The following is a 21,485-nucleotide window of genomic DNA, read 5'->3' as shown; positions in this document are numbered from 1 at the left end:
CGTTCCACCGTCTATACATTCCTCTTAGTCAGGACAAAAAACAAAGTTGGTTTAAGAACTTGAAAAACTCCCGGTTTTCCCAAAATTCCATAATACCATTTTTCAATTAAAAAATGTTTCCTACTTCAACATTTCTTGACAGATTTAAACAATTCCAACACCAACCAATTCATCCATTCAGGACATTAATGCTCCTAATCACATTCCAAAAAATCCTGCTTTTTCCCAAATTTCCAGGAAGTTCCCATTGAAATGAATGGGACATTCTTCCAAGTCGCACAATTCCCACATTTTTCAACCTACCGGTATTCATTTCCCAGAATTGTAGGTTTTCCGGGACATGTTTCCCGTTCAAAATAATTTGGCCATTTTTCACATTCACCATTCCCACATTTTTCAACCTATTCTAACTATTCCGCCTTCAACATATTCCACATCCTGGACATTCTAACTGTCATTTTTCCAAGTTGAAAACATTTTTCAAACCCTTTTTTCACCTTTTTTTCTGTCGACTACTCTTTCCAAATTGTTCAACCGTTCTACCGTCAAATCATTCCTCTTAATTAGGACAAAAAACAAAGTTGTTTTTTTAACTGGAAAAATTCCCGGTTTTCCCGAAATTCCAGGAATTCCGTAATAGCATTTCTCAATTCAAATTGTTACTACTTCAACATTTCTCAACCAATTTGAAAAATTCCAACACCAACCATTTCAACTCATTTAGAACATTCACATTTTTTTAAGCATTTTCAAAAAAATTCCAGCTTTTTCCGAAATTTCAATGAAATTCCCATGAAAAGAATGGGCCATTTATCTAAGTAACACAACTCCCACATTTTTTTATCCGATTCAAACCATTCCAACTTCAAAATATTCAGCCTGTTCAGGAATTGTGTGCTCCCTTTCAACAATTATTTAAAAAAATCCCGGATTTCCTAGAATTCCCAGTTTTTAGGGACATTTTCCCCATTCAAAATGAATTGTCCATTTTTCAAACTTCAAACCATTCCACTTTCAACACATTCAATTCATCCTGGAAATTCAAACAACTATTTTTCCACATTCAACAAATTTCCAGGAATTCCTGTTTTTTTCTAACCTTATTTCCAACCTTCTTTAGTGTGATCACTCCTTTCACATTTTTCAACCCATTTCAAGCGTTCCACTGTCAAAACCTTCCTCTTAGTCAGGACAAAAAAACAAGTTGGTTCAAGAACTTGAAAAATTCCCGGTTTTCCCGAAATTCCGTTATACAATTTCTCAATTAAAACACTGTTACTACTTCAACATTTCTTGACCCATTTAAATAATTCCAACACCAACCAATTCAGCTCATTCAGGACAGTAATGCTCCTAATCACATTCCAAAAAATCCTGCTTTTTCCCAAATTTCCAGGAAGTTCCCATTGAAATGAATGGGACATTTTTCCAAGTTGCACAATTCCCACATTTTCAACCTATTCAAACCATTCTAACATCAACACATTCCACTCATCCTGGACATTCAAACTAACACTTTCCCAAGTTCCAAACCAAATTACGGTTTTCCTGGAAATTCACACTCTTAAACAATCAAACCATTCCGACATTCAAACTATTCTTACATTCATACGACATTCTTTCAGCATTTCACTTCAACTTCAGCTCTGGAGCATTCACACATCATCAAGTTTGGCACATAAAACTCCATACTAACCAGGACTTGGGCTCGCCAAAATGAAGGTAGTTGATGCTGTAGAGGTCCATATCCTCTGTGTGCCAGGAGAAAGTTGTTTTCCACATGCCAAAGTACAGATACGGCGTGTTGACCCCCTGGATGGACACCCCACAGTCCTCTTCGATGAGGTCCAAGATGGAGTTGAGGTGGCCAATGTTCCATTCCTCCACGTCCTGCAGCACAGAGAGCTTGATGACAACGCTGCAAGAATGTCACCTGCTACAAGGGAGCCCAGCAAACGCTCCAGCCAGTGAAATTAAAAAACAAAGTCTACCTCGTCGTAGAGGCTGCCGCCGACATCAGCTCCATAGATAGGCGACACAAAGGTGAGGTTCTTCCAGTATTTACGCTCCAGATCTTCATAGTTTAGGTAGCGAGGTGTACAGTACCTGTGGGCGAGCAGGAACACACCTTCACGTAGTTGTCGTGTATTGAAAAAGGTACAATACATATTTTAGTGAGATTGCAGCCAATGGCTAATTTCCATCAGGTTGATGTTTATATTATGAACAGAAACCTTCAAAACCTAGTCAACAGAACAACAATATTGCTGTTCTTGTTACAAACTCATGTTATAGACCACACAAATGCATAACACTATTAATTACGCCTGTCAAAGTTAACATGCTAACCATAAAACATTTTATCGGGCGATTACCGCAAACACTTCCTTTTTGACCCTCGGGACGTGCCGTAGCGGGGACAACTTGGCTGCCGTTTACTTGCTACTGATGAGCCACAAAGTCTACCTTATGGAAATATCAGGTTCAAAGCCATGGAAAGTTGTTCTCCCTACAAGAAAGGACTATTTTTCACCGTGAGAAGAGGCAACATCCCTGCAGCAAACGCCTGCTGTGCGTGTCGTTCTAGAGGTGGGTGGTGCTTCACTTCCGTGTTCAGATTAGGGTTAAAGTGCAGTGATACCATTTATATTGTTATTGTGACTGGTTGAGTAAGTAAGATGGCATAAGTGATAACATAACATTTATATTGTTACTGTGACTGATTGAGTAAGTAACATGGCATAAGTGATAACATAACATTTATATTGTTACTGTGACTGATTGAGTAAGTAACATGGCATACGTGATAACATAACATTTATATTGTTACTGTGACTGATTGAGTAAGTAACATGGCATACGTGATAACATAACATTTATATTGTTACTGTGACTGATTGAGTAAGTTACATGGCATAAGTGATAACATAACATTTAAATTATTACTGAGACTGATTGAGTAAGTAAGATGACATAAGTGATAACATAACATTTAGATTGTTACTGTGACTGACTGAGTAAGTAAGATGACATAAGTGATAACATAACATTTTTATTGTTACTGTGACTGATTGAATAAGTAACATGGCATAAGTGATAACATAACATTTAGATTATTACTGAGACTGATTGAGTAAGTAAGATGACATAAGTGATAACATAACATTTATATTGTTACTGTCACTGATTTAGTAAGTAAGATGACATAAGTGATAACATAACATTTAGATTGTTACTGTGACTGCTTTAGTAAGTAAGATGACATAAGTGATAACATAACATTTAGATTGTTACTGTGACTGATTCCCCCCACCCCCGAAGCTACTGTTTTTTCAGCAATTGAACATGCAAAAAAGATGTTTTAGTGTTTAAAGAATTTAAAAATGATCAACAGAGTTGACATAAATACATACCCTATTCATCCAAATAATTCACTGTCTGTTTCAGTCACTATGTTATTTAGTCACTACAGTAATTGTGTTCACATCCACATGAACCACATGGGTTAGCCTACTCTATACAGTATTTACAACTTTACTTGTGTTCACTTCACAGCCACAGATGGTTCATCTAGTTATTGACATTATTTACACATTACTTTGTCTGTTTGTCACTATGTTATTTAGTCACTACAGTAATTGTGTTCACATCCACAGGAACCACATGGGTTAGCCTACTCTATACAGTTTTTACAACCTTACTAGTATTCACTTCACAACCACAGATGGTTCATCTATTTATTGACATTATTTACACATTACTATGTCTGTTTCAGTCACTATGTTATTTAGTCACTACAGTAATTATGTTCACATCCACAGGAACCACATGGGTTAGTCTACTCTATACAGTTTTTACAACCTTACTAGTGTTCACTTCACAGCCACAGATGGTTCATCAAGTTATTGACATTATTTACACATTACTATGTCTGTTTCAGTCACTATGTTATTTAGTCACTACAGTAATTATGTTCACATCCACAGGAACCACATGGGTTAGCCTACTCTATACAGTTTTTACAACCTTACCAGTGTTCACTTCACATCCACATGGTTCATCTAGTTATTGACATTATTTACACATTACTATGTCTGTTTCAGTCACTATGTTATTGAGTCACTACAGTAATTATGTTCACATCCACAGGAACCACATGGGTTAGCCTACTCTATACAGTATTTACAACCTTACTAGTGTTAACTTAACATCCACAGATGGTTCATCTAGTTATTGACATTATTTACACATTACTATGTCTGTTTCAGTCACTATGTTATTTAGTCACTACAGTAATTATGTTCACACCCACAGGAACCACATGGGTTAGCCTACTCTATACAGTATTTACAACCTTACTAGTGTTCACTTCACATCCACAGATGGTTCATCTCGTTATTGACATTAATTACACATTACTATGTCTGTTTCAGTCACTATGTTATTTAGTCACTACAGTAATTGTGTTCACATCCACAGGAACCACATGGGTTAGCCTACTCTATACAGTATTTACAACCTTACTAGTGTTAACTTAACATCCACAGATGGTTCATCTAGTTATTGACATTATTTACACATTACTATGTCTGTTTCAGTCACTATGTTATTTAGTCACTACAGTAATTGTGTTCACATCCACAGGAACCACATGGGTTAGCCTACTCTATACAGTATTTACAACCTTACTAGTGTTCACTTCACATCCACAGATGGTTCATCTAGTTATTGACATTATTTACACATTACTATGTCTGTTTCAGTCACTATGTTATTTATTTTGCTTTAGTGGATTCTGTCTTGGATTTTATAGCCAATTTCTGTCTCTTCGACTCCCTCTCCGCCCGCTTGAATATTCCCTTTTCTCTTCTCCGACTTAATCGCCGTCATTTGGGATGTATGTTGTGATTTCACTTCCTGGTTCCATGACCCGCCCTGTCTTGCCTCTGATTGGCCTGTCCCTAATGTTTTGCCCTAATCTTAACCAATGGTGACTCATCATAGTAAACATCCAACCGATCATGGATGTTCCTATACGTAAACCAACCAATCATCAATGATATTTCCTGTATAGTTTGTCCCCTGCCTGTGGAGTTGCTTCGCTACGTAGTTCCATTTTTAACTTCATCATTTTTAATGGAAAACCGTAGTTTTTACCACTGGATTATCAAAAACCGTACTCATTACGGTTGTTGGCGGGTATGGCAAAAAAACAGATCAAGATTTTAACACACACTGTAGGTCGGAAAAAATGAAGAAAAACGGAACATATATATATACAAACCCCATTTCCATATGAGTTGGGAAATGGTGTTAGATGTAAATATAAACAGAATACAATGATTTGCAAATCCTTTTCAAGCCATATTCAGTTGAATATGCTACAAAGACAACATATTTGATGTTCAAACTGATAAACTTTTTTTTTTTTTGCAAATAATCATTAACTTGGAATTTCATGGCTGCAACACGTGACAAAGTAGTTGGGAAAGGGCATGTTCACCACTGTGTTACATGGCCTTTCCTTTGAACAACACTCAGTAAAGGTTTGGGAAGTGAGGAGACACATTTTTGAAGTGGAATTAATTCTCATTCTTGCTTGATGTACAGCTTAAGTTGTTCAACAGTCTCCCTTCTCATATTTTAGCCTTCACACATTTTCAATGTCTGGACTACAGGCAGGCCAGTCTAGTACCCGCACTCTTTTACTATGAAGCCACGTTGATGTAACACGTGGCTTGGCATTGTCTTGCTGAAATAAGCAGGGGCGTCCATGGTAACGTTGCTTGGATGGCAACATATGTTGCTCCAAAAGCTGTATGTACCTTTCAGCATTAATGGTGCCTTCACAGATGTGTAAGTTACCCATGTCTTGGGCACTAATACACCCCCATACCATCACACATGCTGCCTTTAACACTTTGCGCCTAGAACAATCCGGATGGTTCTTTTCCTCTTTGGTCCGGAGGACACGACGTCCACAGTTTCCAAAAACAATTTGAAATGTGGACTCGTCAGACCACAGAACACTTTTCCACTTTGTATCAGTCCATCTTAGATGCGCTCAGGCCCAGCGAAGACGACGGCGTTTCTGGGTGTTGTTGATAAACGGTTTTCGCCTTGCATAGGAGAGTTTTAACTTGCACTTACAGATGTAGCGACCAACTGTAGTTACTGACAGTGGGTTTCTGAGGTGTTCCATGTGGTGATATCCTTTACACACTGATGTGGCTTGTTGATGCAGTACAGCCTGAGGGATGGAAGGTCACGGGCTTAGCTGCTTACGTGCAGTGATTTCTCTAGATTCTCTGAACCCTTTGATGATATTACGGAGCGTAGATGGTGAAATCCCTAAATTCCTTGCAATAGCTGCTTGAGAAAGGTTTTTCTTAAACTGTTCAACAATTTGCTCAGGCATTTGTTGACAAAGTGGTGACCCTCGCCCCATCCTTGTTTGTGAATGACTGAGCATTTCATGGAATCTACTTTTATACCCAATCATGGCACCCACCTGTTCCCAATTAGCCTGCACACCTGTGGGATGTTCCAAATAAGTCTTTGATGAGCATTCCTCAACTTTATCAGCATTTATTGCCACCTTTCCCAACTACTTTGGCACGTGTTGCTGCCATCAAATTCTAAAGTTAATGATTATTTGCACACAAAAAAAAAAAGTTTATCAGTTTGAACATCAAATATGTTGTCTTTGTAGCATATTCAACTGAATATGGCTTGAAAATGATTTGTAAATCATTGTATTCCGTTTATATTTACATCTAACACAATTTCCCAACTCATATGGAAACGGGGTTTGTATTTACAGAGATAAAAAAAGACAGATTTCTGACTATAGACAGAAAAACCACGAGCCTGTACATAAATACAATGAATATTGTAATGAAAGGTCTACTCACATGTCACTGTTAGCCAGCCTCCTGAACTCCTGCACGCTGAGTGGCTTCTTCTGGATGTTGTACTGAGTGAAGAGCCCCGACTGGCCGGCCATCATCTGCTGGATGGGGGCGTCGATCATCAGCTCGTCGATGTCGTCGTAAGTACGACGAGGCTTCCAGCCTTTGGGAGGAATCACCTGAGGGACGGAGGAGAGGGATGATGCAAGTGTTGCTTCCAGGACGAGATGCAAGAACTTCCTACCTTAGCCAGACCTGCCCGGTGTGCGCCCTGAGACTCCATGTACACCAAGTACTTGTTGAAGTCCTTGAACTCCTCCATGGTGGGCCTGAAGGTCATGATCTTGCAGGTGGGGTTGGCAGGGGTGTACGCCTCTGCTTCCGCCATCCTGTCGCCTCATCAGATGGAAACTGGAACACAACCAGGTGGATTGTTACATTTTGGTTAACATGGCAGCACAATAACCTCCATCTACCAGCCCCTCTATTTGGGAGCTTTACCAACTTTTGGATCCAGACAAATGTGCGAACCGTGTCTCTGTGTACGCTTTAGTCATTCATTTTGTGTCACACCTGCAGACAAAAATCAGGGCACAGCATTTTTGGGGAGGCGGAGCCCTCCACGTCACTTCCTGTGTGCTATTTCTGTCTTTTGACAAGTCTTGCCAACTCAATATGAGTCAACAGACCAGCGTGGAAAGAAGGAGGGAATCGCTGTGGAGTTTTTTTTTTAAAAAGAAAGAAAAAAAGACTATTTGCAAGAAGTATATAAATGGAAGTAGGGTTGTACGGTATACCGGTACTAGTACTCTTTTATCCTGCACTACAACCAGCTAACATTTCGTTCTTATCTGTACTGTAAAGTTCAAATTTGAATGACAATAAAAAAGAAGTCTAAGTCTTCTTCTTTCTTTCTTTAGTTTATTTGGACCATGAACACACTTACGGTATAATACATCACACAATTTCATATCATGTCCGAAAAGGAGTAGGAAGAAGCCAAGCTTATTTAATCCTACCCCTTTCCCACTTCAGAGCGTTTACAAATATATACCGTAATTTCCGGACTATAAGCCGCACCAGCTAAATTTAGGGGAAAATACAGATTGCTCCATATATAAGCCGCACCCGACTATAAGCCGCACCAGCTAAATTTAGGGGAAAATACAGATTGCTCCATATATAAGCCGCACCCGACTATAAGCCGCACCAGTTAAATCTAGGGGAAAATACAGATTGCTCCATATATAAGCCGCACCCGACTATAAGCCGCACCAGCTAAATTTAGGGGAAAATACAGATTGCTCCATATATAAGCCGCACCCGACTATAAGCCGCACCAGCTAAATTTAGGGGAAAATACAGATTGCTCCATATATAAGCCGCACCCGGCTATAAGCCGCACCAGCTAAATTTAGGGGGAAATACAGATTGCTCCATATATAAGCCGCACCCGGCTATAAGCCGCACCAGCTAAATTTAGGGGAAAATACAGATTGCTCCATATATAAGCCGCACCCGACTATAAGCCGCACCAGCTAAATTTAGGGGAAAATACAGATTGCTCCATATATAAGCCGCACCCGACTATAAGCCGCACCAGCTAAATTTAGGGGAAAATACAGATTGCTCCATATATAAGCCGCACCCGACTAAAAGCCGCACCAGCTAAATCTAGGGGAAAATACAGATTGCTCCATATATAAGCCGCACCCGACTAAAAGCCGCACCAGCTACATTTAGGGGAAAATACAGATTGCTCCATATATAAGCCGCACCCGACTATAAGCCGCAGGGTTTTGATGTGTAATTAGCGTAGTATATAGGGGTTCCTGCTACCACGGAGGGGATTGTCGGGACAGAGATGACTGTTTGGGAACGCAAAGCGTCCCATTTATTAACAATAAATCTTTCAATCATTCAATCAAACTTTCACATCTTTGACATGGCGAACAGCATTCATGCAGAGTACAAATAATACAACGGTGGAAAGTAATACAAAGTGCTCGCCTGTACGTTATCAAAATAACCAGCCTACCGGTATATGAAAAGTCAGTCTTTAATCATTGTGTCATCGTCTTCCTCCTGCGTACTAAAACCACCGAAATCCTCTTCGTCGGTGTCGGAGAAGAACAGGCCGTAAATAAGCCGCACCCTTGTATAAGCCGCAGGGACCAGAACGAGGGGAAAAAGTAGCGGCTTGTAGTCCGGAAATTACGGTACTTTCATTTTAGGGCTGCAACAACTAATCGATTAAATCGATTAAAATCGATTATAAAAATAGTTGGCGATTAATTTAGTCATCGATTCGTAGGATCTATGCAATGTGCATGCGCAGAGGCTTTTTTTTTATATATATATAATTGTTTTTTGTTTTTTATAAACCTTTATTTATAAACTGCAACATGTACAAACAGCTGAGAAACAATAATCAAAATAAGTATGGTGCCAGTATGCTGGGTTTTTTTGCAATAAAATACTGGAAATGATAGAAATGTGGTTTGTTTCTTTTATCCGATTATTAATCGAAGTAATAATCAACAGATTAATCGATGATCAAATTAATCGTTAGTTGCAGCCCTAATTCATTTACTGACTTTTTTTTATATAGTAAAATGACATTCGTGAATGAGTAATACAACAGTTTTGTAATATATAATGGAGTCAGTCATTATTAACATACTGAGATGAAGAATATCTTATTGTCAAAAAGGTTGTGAGTATTTTTCATAATTCTTCTTCTTTGTACTTTGTAAGCACTAGTCATTTGAACAACCTCTTAAAGTGGATCATATCAGTACAATATTTAACTTATTTACTTAATCCATTCCATCATTTATATTTCTCCTCTTTAGTTGAGAAGAATTGTTGTACATTCTTTGGTAGCAGGTAATAGTTAGGTTTGTACATCATTTTAGCTGTTTGCAATTTTACCAAATCATCGAACTTTAATATTTTTGACTCAATAAATAAAGTGTTTGTATGTTCTCTATATCCAACATTATGTATCAGTCTAATTGATCTTTTTTGTAACACGGTTAACGAATGTAGCGCACATTTGTAGTTATTTCCCCATATTTCTGCACAATAACTCAGATATGTAACACTAGCGAGCAGTAGAGATAGTCGAAGTATAGTATCACGGTACTAATGAATCAAAAACGGTACTATACTGTTTGAAAAAAAAAAAAAATTTAACAGGCATGACGGCGCATCATGACATTGCTGGTTTTACGAGCAGAGGAGCATGTTGGGCAGCGCACACACACAGAGTACTTACAAGCAGACACAGTGTGTGGACAGAAAAGGGAGAATGGACGCAATTTGGTGTAAAAAGTAAAGATAAAGATGAAGTTATAACACTGAAACACCCTCAGGAAGAGGTGCTTTAAGACATGGCTAGCTAGTTAGCGGCTAACATCCATCCACAGTGTTTTAGCTACTTCTAAATGACTAACCCTTGGCTCCATGGCGACAAATAAAGTAAGTTTCTTACAAGTATTATTATCACTGGAGGACGAGGAATAGCTAAACATGCTTCACTACACACCGTAGGAGGATACAATAGCTCACCGGCGTCACAATGTAAACAAATGCCATAGGTGGATCTACACCTGACATCCACTGTAATGATACCAAGTACAAGAGCGTATCTAGTCGATACTACTATGATTACATCGATATTTTTGTATATTCACAAAATCTTTTTTCCTTTTTTAAAAATTCATATTATGTTTATAAAGTCAGTAAATACGTCCCTGGACACATGAGGACTTTGAATATGACCAATGTATGATCCTGTAACTACTTGGTATCGGATCCATACCTAAATGTGTGGTATCATCCAAAACTAATGTAAAGTATCTAACAACAGAAGAATAAGTGATTACTACATTTGAACAGAAGTGTAGATAGAACATGTTAAAACAGAAAATAAGCAGATATTAACAGTAAAGTAGATGAATAATCCATTTTTACAGTTTGTCCCTCATAATGTGTACAAAATAATAGGTGTATAAATGACACAATATGTTACTGCATACGTCAGCAGACTAATTAGGAGTCTTTGTTTGTTTACTTACTACTAAAAGACAAGTTGTCTAGTATGTTCACTATTTTATTTAAGGACTAAATAATAATAATAATGGATTAGATTAATACAATAACAAACACATGTTTCATGTTCCCTAAGATTTTTTTGTTCAATTAAAGACAGTAATGACATTCTTTGTGGTCCCCTTTATTTAGAAAAGTATCAAAATACATTTTGGTACCTGTACCAAAATATTGGTATGGAGACAACCCTATTTCAGTGTCAATAAAGGTTTTTTTTCCTATACCAAAACTTGCTAGCAGAGTTCTGGCTCCATACTCGTACAGTATGTCGATTTTTACTTCACTCTGATATTTACTTTGTGTAGTAAAGTAAAATCATCTGTTTAAATTACAGTTGAATTATAACAGATTTTAAAAATGAGTTAAAATCAACCCAACGTCCAACTCAAATGTGTACAGCAGATCAAAAGCAACTATTGTTTGACGAGTTGACTAAATGACAAATAATTGCTGACTATTAAAATAATTGTTAGTTGCAGCTCTAAAATGTGTGCAGTACACTTTTGTCCCATTTGTTTGTGCTGCAAAACCATTATAGTTTTTAAGTTATTTACGTTTTATGGAGTCTATTATACAGCATTATTCACATGTGAATAATATAAATACAGTCTATTATACAGCATAATTCACATGTGAATAATATAAATACAGTCTATTATACAGCATTATTCACATGTGAAAAATATAAATACATTATACATTTAAGTGCAGTCAAAAAGGAACATATGCATTATACAGTCTGATGGCTGTCGGAATGAAGGACTTCCTGTGTCGTTCCGTGTTGCATTTTGGTATTTTGGTAAATATCTTGTCTTTGCAGTCTATTCAATTGAATATAAATTGAAAGGGATTTGCAAATCATTGTATTCTCTTTTTAATTACCATTTAAACCACGTGACAACTTCACTGCTTTCGGCTTGTGTATAATAAGAGAGTAGGTGAGCATGTATAGTATATGTAATTCATATCATGACCAGCAGGTGGGGGTGTCGCTCGCCATAAAGTGGATTAAATGCCAGCCAATCCTTTCATGCTGCCAAGGAGGATCTTCCACGTTCCTCCATCCCACTCCATAATCTGATTGTTACTCCCCGAACTAACGAAGCAGCAATATTCTATATTTGCAAACCGGACCGTCACCGACATCAGTGTCGTGTGTGACGTAATCAGCCTTTGCTTACGTAATGTTTACACTCTCTTTCTTGTTTACACCACTCGCCATTGTCCCGCCAGTCACCTTTAAAATCATGCTAAAACCCCCCGTTACGTCATGCATGAACATAAAACACAAGACAATTAGTGGAAAATAGATGATGTTTGTGGCGAAACTTGCCTTTTAACGCCGCTTGGATGGTGATTACACGGCTAATCTTTGTTGTCTGGCTAACCGCTAGCTATTTTTATGGACTTCCGCTCTTTTCGCCTTCAAAATAAGAGCTCAAGGCATATGCTGTGTAACAGCTTATAACAGGTACTTAACATCACAAAGAGGCAAGTCCATAAAAATAGATTACTAAGTTGTGTTGTGATGCTAAGTAGTGAAATAAAAAGACACATTGGCGTCACCGCGGCGTGTTTAACGAAGATGTTTCAACACGACTGGAGCTAACTACAGCTAGCACAGCACCGTGCTAACTGCTGGCTTTAAATGTCCCACGCAGGGAAATGTGGCCATCACAAACACGACGAGGCCCACTTTAATCCCACGCAGGGGTGTTTGTGTGCATATTCCCCTAGCAGCCGTGCATAGAAACAGGCGTGCAGTGAAGATTAGTCGCCACAAAGCTGCCATTTAGCCAACTTATCCAGCTAGCCGTGCTAGCAGCTGTTAGCTGCTGGAGGAATGTGCAAACTGTCTGCTTCAAAGACCGCGCGCGATAATCCCGCCCGTGCAAAAGTGTGTTGTTATTGTTGTTGTTATTATTGAAGGTGCAATTATTACCGTGACTTGGAAGCAGCGAGCCGTGCAGTTGTTGTTATTTCCTTCCTAGTGCGGCCCAGCAGCTGATCACATGACAACTGCTGCTCGTGCTCGTGCTCGCGCTGCGCGGTCACGGCGTCCCCCTCTTTCTTTTTTTTTTTTTTTTTTTTTTTTTGAATTTTATAAACCTTTATTTATACATTTCAACATTGACAAACAGTTGAGAAATAATAATCAAAGTAAGTACAAAAACAGTACAAAACAGCGCCAGGGGGTTGTAAACTAAAATAGAATGCAATATATATATATATATATATATATATATATATATATATATATATATATATATATATATATATATATATATATATATATATATATATATATATATATATATATATATATATATATATATATATATATATATATATATATATATATATATAAATATTAGGGCTGCAACAACTAATCGATTAAATCGATTAAAATCGATTATAAAAATAGTTGCCGATTAATTTAGTCACCGATTCGTTGGATCTATGCTATGCGCATGCGCAGGTGCTTTTTAATTTTTTTTTTTTTTTTTAAATAAACCTTTATTTATAAACTGCAACACGTACAAACAGCTGAGAAACAATAATCAAAATAAGTATGGTGCCAGTATGCTGTTTTCTTTCAATAAAATACTGGAAAGGACAGAAATGTAGTTTGTCTCTTTTGTCCGATTATCAATCGATTAATCGAAGTAATAATCGACAGATTAATCGATTATCAATTTAATCGTTAGTTGCAGCCCTGATATATATATATATATATATATATATATATATATATATATATATATATATATATATATATATATATATATATATATATATATATATATATATATATATATATATATATATATATATATATATATATATATATATATATATATATATATATATATATATTAGGGCTGCAACAACTAATCGATTAAATCGATTATAAAAATAGTTGCCGATTAATTTAGTGACCGATTCGTTGGATCTATGCTATGCGCATGCGCAGGTGCTTTTTAAATTTTTATTTTTTTATTTTATTTTTTTAAATAAACCTTTATTTATAAACTGCAACATGTACAAACAGGTGAGAAACAATAATCAGAATAAGTATGGTGCCAGTATGCTGTTTTCTTTCAATAAAATACTGGAAAGGATAGAAATGTAGTTTGTCTCTTTTACCCGATTATTAATCGATTAATCGAAGTAATAATCGACTGATTAATCGATTATCAGATTAATCGTTAGTTGCAGCCCTAATATATATATATATATATATATATATATATATATATATATATATATATATATATATATATATATATATATATATATATATATATATATATATATATATATATATATATATATATATATATATATATATACATATCAGGGGTGTGGGAAAAAATCTATTCGAATTCGAATCGCGATTCTCACGTTGTGCGATTCAGAATCGATTCTCATTTTTAAAAAATCTATTTTTTTATTTTTGTAATTTTTTTTAATGTATTTATTTTTTTAATGAATCAATCCAACAAAACAACACACAGCAATACCATAACAATGCAATCCAATTCCAAAAGCAAAGCCGAGCCAGCAACACTCAGAAGTGCAATAAACAGAACAATTGAGAGGAGACACAAACACCACACAGAACAAACCAAAAGTAGTGAAACAAAAATGAATATTATCAACAACAGTATCAACAACACCCAACAACAACAATAATCCCTCATTGACATTATCATTAGACATTTATAAAAAAGAACAATAGTGTCAGAGTGGCTTACACTTGCATCGCATCTCATAAGCTTGACAACACACTGTGTCCAATATTTTCACAAAGATAAAATAAATCATATTTTTGGTTCATTTAATAGTTCAAACAAATGTACATTATTGCAATCAGTTGATAAAACATTGTCCTTTACAATTATAAAAGCTTTTTACACAAATCTACTACTCTGCTTGCATGTCAGCAGACTGGGGTAGATCCTGCTGAAATCTATGTATTCCATGAATAGACAATCCTTTTCAATCGGGAAAATATCCTTTTTGAACTGAGAATCGCGTTGAATCGAAAAAAATCGATTTTGAATCGAATCGTGACCCCAAGAATCGATATTGAATCGAATCGTGGGACACTCAAAGATTCGCAGCCCTAATATACCCGGACAACAATATTGGGGGCGTGCCTTTAGCGTCCTCTCTCACCTGAAACCTTCACCCTTTAACGGCCGCATGCTGTCCTCAGTCACGTTCGCTTTTCCTCCATATAAACAGCGTGCCGGCCCGGTCACAACTGACAACTATGGCTTTTGGAACTCAGTGCACACACACAACAACCTATCTGGATTCCATAAGAGATTCCATAAGGAAGTGGTTCCATAAGAGGATTCGCTAATGGCATCGACATCAATAATTTCTTAACGAACATCATCCCTATCCTCCTTCTTTTATTTATATATATATATGGATTGTAAATAATGTAAATAATTCAATGAATATACTCTGATGTTTATCTTGTGTGATGACTGTATTATGATGATAGTATATATCTGATAGTATATATCTGGATCATGAATCAATTTAAGTGGACCCCGACTTAAACAAGTGGAAAAACTTATTGGGGTGTTACCATTTAGTGGTCAATTGTACGGAATATGTACTGTACTGTGCAATCTACTAATAAAAGTCTCAATCAATCATATATATATATATATATATATATATATATATATATATATATATATATATATATATATATATATATATATATATATCCATCCATCCATCCATCCATTTTCTACCGCTTGTCCCTTTTGGGGTGACGGGGGGTGCTGGAGCCTATCTCAGCTGCATTCGGGTGGAAGGCGGGGTACACCCTGGACAAATCGCCACCTCATCACAGGGCCAACACAGATAGACAGACAACATTCACACTAACATTCACACACTAGGGCCCATTTAGTGTTGCCAATCAACCTATCCACAGGTGCATGTTTTTGGATATATATATATATATATATATATATATATATATATATATATATATATATATATATATATATATATATATATATATATATATATATATATATACACTACCGTTCAAAAGTTTGGGGTCACCCAAACAATTTAGTAGAATAGCCTTCATTTCTAAGAACAAGAATAGACTGTCGAGTTTCAGATGAAAGTTCTCTTTTTCTGGCCATTTTGAGCGTTTAATTGACCCCACAAATGTGATGTTCCAGAAACTCAATCTGCTCAAAGGAAGGTCAGTTTTGTAGCTTCTGTAACGAGCTAAAGTGTTTTCAGATGTGTGAACATGATTGCACAAGGGTTTTCTAATCAACAATTAGCCTTCTGAGCCAATGAGCAAACACATTGTACCATTAGAACACTAAAGTGATAGTTGCTGGAAATGGGCCTCTATACACCTATGTAGATATTGCACCAAAAACCAGACATTTGCAGCTAGAATAGTCATTTACCACATTAGCAATGTATAGAGTGTATTTCTGTAAAGTTAAGACTAGTTTAAAGTTATCTTCATTGAAAAGTACAGTGCTTTTCCTTCAAAAATAAGGACATTTCAATGTGACCCCAAACTTTTGAACGGTAGTGTCTATATATATATATATATATATATATATATATATATATATATATATATATATATATATATATATATATATATATATATATATATATATATATATATATATATATATATATATATATATATATATATATATATATATATATATATATATATATATATATACCCTCTCAAGGTTGGCAAGTAAGCCATGGGCTCACTCAATTTCAGTAAATAACTTAAATTACAGCTTTTTGGTTGATAGAGGTAGAGAGTGTTTTAACATAGAGTTCTAATTCTTTTTTTTAAAGGCACAAAAAAACAGGTCGGGTATTGAAAAACGTACATTTATGAATATAAAACCTAGCCAATAGTATAATGAGGATGCAAATTCCTTTTCAAATTTTTTTTCATACAGTGTAAATCAGACCTGGGCATTCTGCGGCCCGCGGGCCACATCCGGCCCTTTGTGCGTCCCTGTCCTGCCCGCGTGAGGCCAATTATAAATTACAAAATACATTTTAAAAAGTATCTATGTCGAGTGTGCAATACAACGGTGCTGCTTTTGTTTTGAAAATCGTTATTTGTATTACTTCCGTGTGGACGTATGCGCGTGCGTGATTGTGAGTGAATGTGAACAGCTGCAATCATTAATTACAAAATAAAGTTGAAAAAACATCTATGTCGTGCGCGCAATACAACTGTGCTGCTTTTATTTTGAAAAGTATTATTTATGGGCGTGTGTCCGTGTGTAACCTGTGAGTGAACGTGCACATGCAGCGACAAGTGATGCACGGTTTACACCGGAGACGCTAAAAAGAGAAAAGTTGATGAGGAATGGCGTGTTTTCAACAAGACATGGACTGCCAAGCAACGTTCCCTCTAAGGTGCGCGCCTGCGCAATTGCGCACTGCTCAAGCGTCCTCTGCGCGCAGCAAATATATGCCGCGCACCAAATCAAATCCCATCTGAATTGTAAACAAAATAAACATTTATTCTATGTAATTTTGCAATGCAACTTTGAGTGACAGTGACAACAAGCGGCCCTAACGGTGTTCGTCAACACCGTTCAATTGAACACCGTTCAATTATTGTAACGTCTATCGAGATGCTTCGAGGACAGGAATTATATCGATCACTTTATTGAGCAAAACTGTTTATATTCGGACATAACCACACCAAAAACATGAGTAAAACAATTCTATCTGGAAAAACTAGTCATTTTCTGCCGTACAGAGCAACTTGTCATCTGTCACCAACACGCATAGCACTAAACCACTGGTGCGTTTATGGCCACACAAAAAGTCGGACAACTCAAACACCACACAAAGTTACACTATGACTCCTCAGTCATACGTGTGCTTATTTTACTGTCATTTATTATTAATGTTAATTTATTTATATTAGTCATGGAATGCTGTTACACACACTATGTTGAAGTATTACTATTATTATTAATTATTATTATTATTATTATTTATCTTACGGTATACATCAAAAATAATATTGAGCAAAATTTAATTGAAATATTGTCGATGTGGCCCTCCAGCAGTGCTCGGGTTGCTCATGCGGCCCCCGGTAAAAATTAATTGCCCACCCCTGTCATAGTCATTCACCGACGTCCCACAGGGGTGAGTTTTTCCTTGCCCGTATGTGGGCTCTGTACCGAGGATGTCGTTGTGGCTTGTGCAGCCCTTTGAGACACTTGTGATTTAGGGCTATATAAATAAACATTGATTGATTGATTGATGGTCGCTGATAAAAAAAGCCTTGCCTGTACCGGAAGTAGTGTGACGTCACAGGTTGAAAGGCTCCTCACATTTCCCCATTGTTTACACCAGCAGTGAGAGCGATTCGGACAGAGAAAGCGACGATTACCCCATTAATTTGAGCGAGGATGAAAGATTCGTGGATGAGGAAAGTGAGAGTGAAGGATTAGAGTGCAGTGCAGGACGACAGGGTGTATCTTTTTTCGCTCTGACCGTAACTTAGGTACAAGGGTTCATTGGATTCCACACTCTCTCCTTTTTCTATTGTGGATCACGGATTTGTATTTTAAACCACCTGGGATACTATATCCTCTTGAAAATGAGAGTCGAGAACGCGAAATGGACATTCACAGTGACTTTTATCTCCACGACAATACATCGGCGAAGCACTTTAGCTACGGAGCTAACGTGATAGCATCGGGCTTAACTGCAGATAGAAACAGAAGAAATAAACCCCTGACTGGAAGGATAGACAGAAGATCAACAATACTACCAAACCATGGACATGTAACTACACGGTTAATGCTGTACCGCCTGGCGAAGCCTAGCAATGCTGTTGCTAACGACGCCATTGAAGCTAACTTAGCTACGGGACCTCGACAGAGCTATGCTAAAAACATTAGCTCTCCACCTACGCCAGCCCTCATCTGCTCATCAACACCCATGCTCACCTGCGTTCCTGCGATCGACGGAGCGACGAAGGACTTCACCCGATCATAGATGCGGTCGGCGGCTAGCGTCGGCTAGCGCGTTTGCTATCCATCTCAAAGTCCTCCTGGTTGTGTTGCTGCAGCCAGCCGCTAATACACCGATCCCACCTACAACTTTCTTCTTTGCAGTCTCCATTGTTCATTAAACAAATTGCCAAAGATTCACCAACACAGATGTCCAGAATACTGTGGAATTTTGCGATGAAAACCGAGCTTTTTGTATTGGATACAATGTGTCCCAATACTTCCGTTTCAACCATTGACGTCACGCGCATACGTCATCATACATAGATGTTTTCAGCCGGAAGTTTCCCGGGAAATTTAAAATGTCACTTTATAAGTTAACCCGGCCGTATTGGCATGTGTTGCAATGTTGCAGTGTCCGAATCGCTCTCGCTGCTGGTGTAAACAATGGGGAAATGTGAGGAGCCCTTCAACCTGTGACGTCACGCTACTTCCGGTACAGGCAAGGCTTTTTTATCAGCGACCAAAAGTTGCGAACTTTATCGTCGATGTTCTCTACTAAATCCTTTCAGCAAAAATATGGCAGTATCGCGAAATGATCAAGTATGACACATAGAATGGATCTGCTATCCCCGTTTAAATAAAAAATTATATTTTCAGCAGGCCTTTAAGTTCTTGTTATAAGCTGTTATATCAGTGGTTCTTAACCTTGTTGGAGGTACCGAACCCCACCAGTCTCATATGCGCATTCACCGAACCCTCCTTTTTTCCTTTTTTTTCCTTTTTTCAAGATAAAGTTATATGTTTTTGGTAACACTTTAGTATGGGGAACATATTCTAAGTAACAAAGACTTAATTTAGAGTTATTTGGTTAGGGTTAGGTTTAGGGTTAGGGTTAGGGTTAGGGTTAGGGTTAGGGTTAGGGTTAGGGTTAGGGTTAGGGTTAGGGTTAGAGGGTTAGGGTTATAATAAGGCCATGCCGAATAAGGCATTAATAAGTACTTAATAATGACTAGTTCAGAGCAAATATGTTACTAATTTGCATGTTAAAAAGCAACTAATTAATGGTGAATATGTTACCCATACTAAAGTGTTACCATGTTTTATTACTGGTGCACAAAATGAAGCGTGCATGAACATCACCTTGTTCAAACAACAAAACCAACACAGTGCATAAACTCACAACAAAGTACACACCTGCAAACCAGTCTGACTTCTGCTGTTGTCCTATCCGTAGTACGCCGATAGGGAGAAGTTTTATTTACATGATGAGTCGGGTGTGTCTTGACGTCCGCCGAACCCCTGAGCCCGACTCACCGAACCCCTAGGGCAGTGGTTCTCAACCTTTTTTCAGTGATGTACCCCCTGTGAAATTTTTTTTAATTCAAGTACCCTCTAATCAGAGCAAAGCATTTTTGGTTGAAAAAAAGAGATAAAGAAGTAAAATACAGCACTATGTCATCAGTTTCTGATTTATTAAATTGTACAATAGTGCAAAACATTGCTAATTTGTAGTGGTCTTTCTTGAACTATTTGGAAAAAAAGATAGGTTTTTATTTATATTTATAAAATAATTTTGAATTGTTGCTATTTTATGAATATTTAAAAAAAATCTCACGTACCCCTTGGTACACCTTCAAGTACCCCCAGGGGTACGCGTACCCCCATTTGAGAACCACTGCCCTAGGGTTCCATCGAACCTAGGTTAAGAACCACTGTGTTATACAGTATATGCCTTGAGCTCTTATTTTGAAGGCATATACTGTATAAAGCTGTTATACAGTATATGCCTTGAGCTCTTATTTTGAAGGCATATACTGTATAACAGCTTATAACAGGAACTTAACATCACAAAGAGGCAAGTCAATAAAAATAGGTTACAATTGGTACTTTAACTTTAACTTGTTTATTTATTTATTTATAACTTTTACAAGAGTATGTACACTTTTGACCACGACTGTATGTATGATAATGCTCAGTTTTAAATGAACGAATATAAAGAACAACATATATATGTTATTTCATCGTGTGTTTATAGATTACAATTAGTAGAAAGAAAAGAGTATTATTATCTGTTTTAAGATGCTAAACGTGAGAAAATGTTAATGATTTCTGCCTTTGGTGTGCAGTACCTCTTGGGGGTGTGTAGGTGTCGCCATTGCCTCCCTGCAAACATGGCTGCCCAGGATGAACTCAGTAAGTTTATGCTTGCCTTAACAGTCATTCGCATTTCTTTTTACATGTCTATTTTCGTACCTTTTCCCACGCGTGTTTAGGTGTACACCAGCACGGCGTTGCGCAGCCGCTGTGTTTAAGTCGAGGCGAATAACGGCGGGTGTGAAGATAAAGGCGAAAGTGTTAGCGTGCTAATTAGCCATGCTAACAAGGCCGCGTGCCAGTCATGCTAACTCTCAGTCATCACAAACATGGATGAAAAAAGGCTCCA

The 21,485-nt window shown here is 37.2% G+C and overlaps 2 protein-coding genes across 9 annotated transcripts in view; one reads left to right on the top strand and one right to left on the bottom strand.

Moving 5' to 3' along the window:
* kdm4c (lysine (K)-specific demethylase 4C) overlaps positions 1 to 13,101 on the bottom strand; it is a 107,994-nt gene extending 94,893 nt beyond the window's left edge. For 7 of the 8 annotated variants that reach the window (XM_062027349.1, XM_062027351.1, XM_062027353.1 and 4 more), the window contains exons 1-5: positions 12,970 to 13,101; positions 7,156 to 7,322; positions 6,915 to 7,090; positions 1,992 to 2,106; positions 1,697 to 1,890 (exon numbers count right to left, since the gene is read on the bottom strand). In XM_062027349.1, the coding sequence (XP_061883333.1) occupies positions 1,697 to 1,890; positions 1,992 to 2,106; positions 6,915 to 7,090; positions 7,156 to 7,299 (629 nt within the window). In that variant the 5' untranslated portion in view covers positions 7,300 to 7,322; positions 12,970 to 13,101. Of the gene's footprint in view, positions 1 to 1,696; positions 1,891 to 1,991; positions 2,107 to 6,914; positions 7,091 to 7,155; positions 7,323 to 12,360; positions 12,418 to 12,969 lie in introns of those variants that run through there. The other variant, XM_062027350.1, reaches the window with a different exon arrangement.
* An 8,069-nt stretch (positions 13,102 to 21,170) lies between these two features.
* LOC133634236 (proteasome adapter and scaffold protein ECM29-like) overlaps positions 21,171 to 21,485 on the top strand; it is a 73,235-nt gene continuing 72,920 nt past the window's right edge. Inside the window, exon 1 of the mRNA XM_062027348.1 lies at positions 21,171 to 21,235. Within this exon, the coding sequence (XP_061883332.1) occupies positions 21,214 to 21,235 (22 nt within the window). The 5' untranslated portion in view covers positions 21,171 to 21,213. The remainder of the gene's footprint in view (positions 21,236 to 21,485) is intronic.

Source organism: Entelurus aequoreus, linkage group LG18 (genome assembly GCF_033978785.1).
Source record: "Entelurus aequoreus isolate RoL-2023_Sb linkage group LG18, RoL_Eaeq_v1.1, whole genome shotgun sequence".
NCBI lineage: Eukaryota > Metazoa > Chordata > Actinopteri > Syngnathiformes > Syngnathidae > Entelurus > Entelurus aequoreus.
Note: the sequence above shows the minus strand (reverse complement) of the source record. Positions and strands in the feature narration are given on the sequence as shown.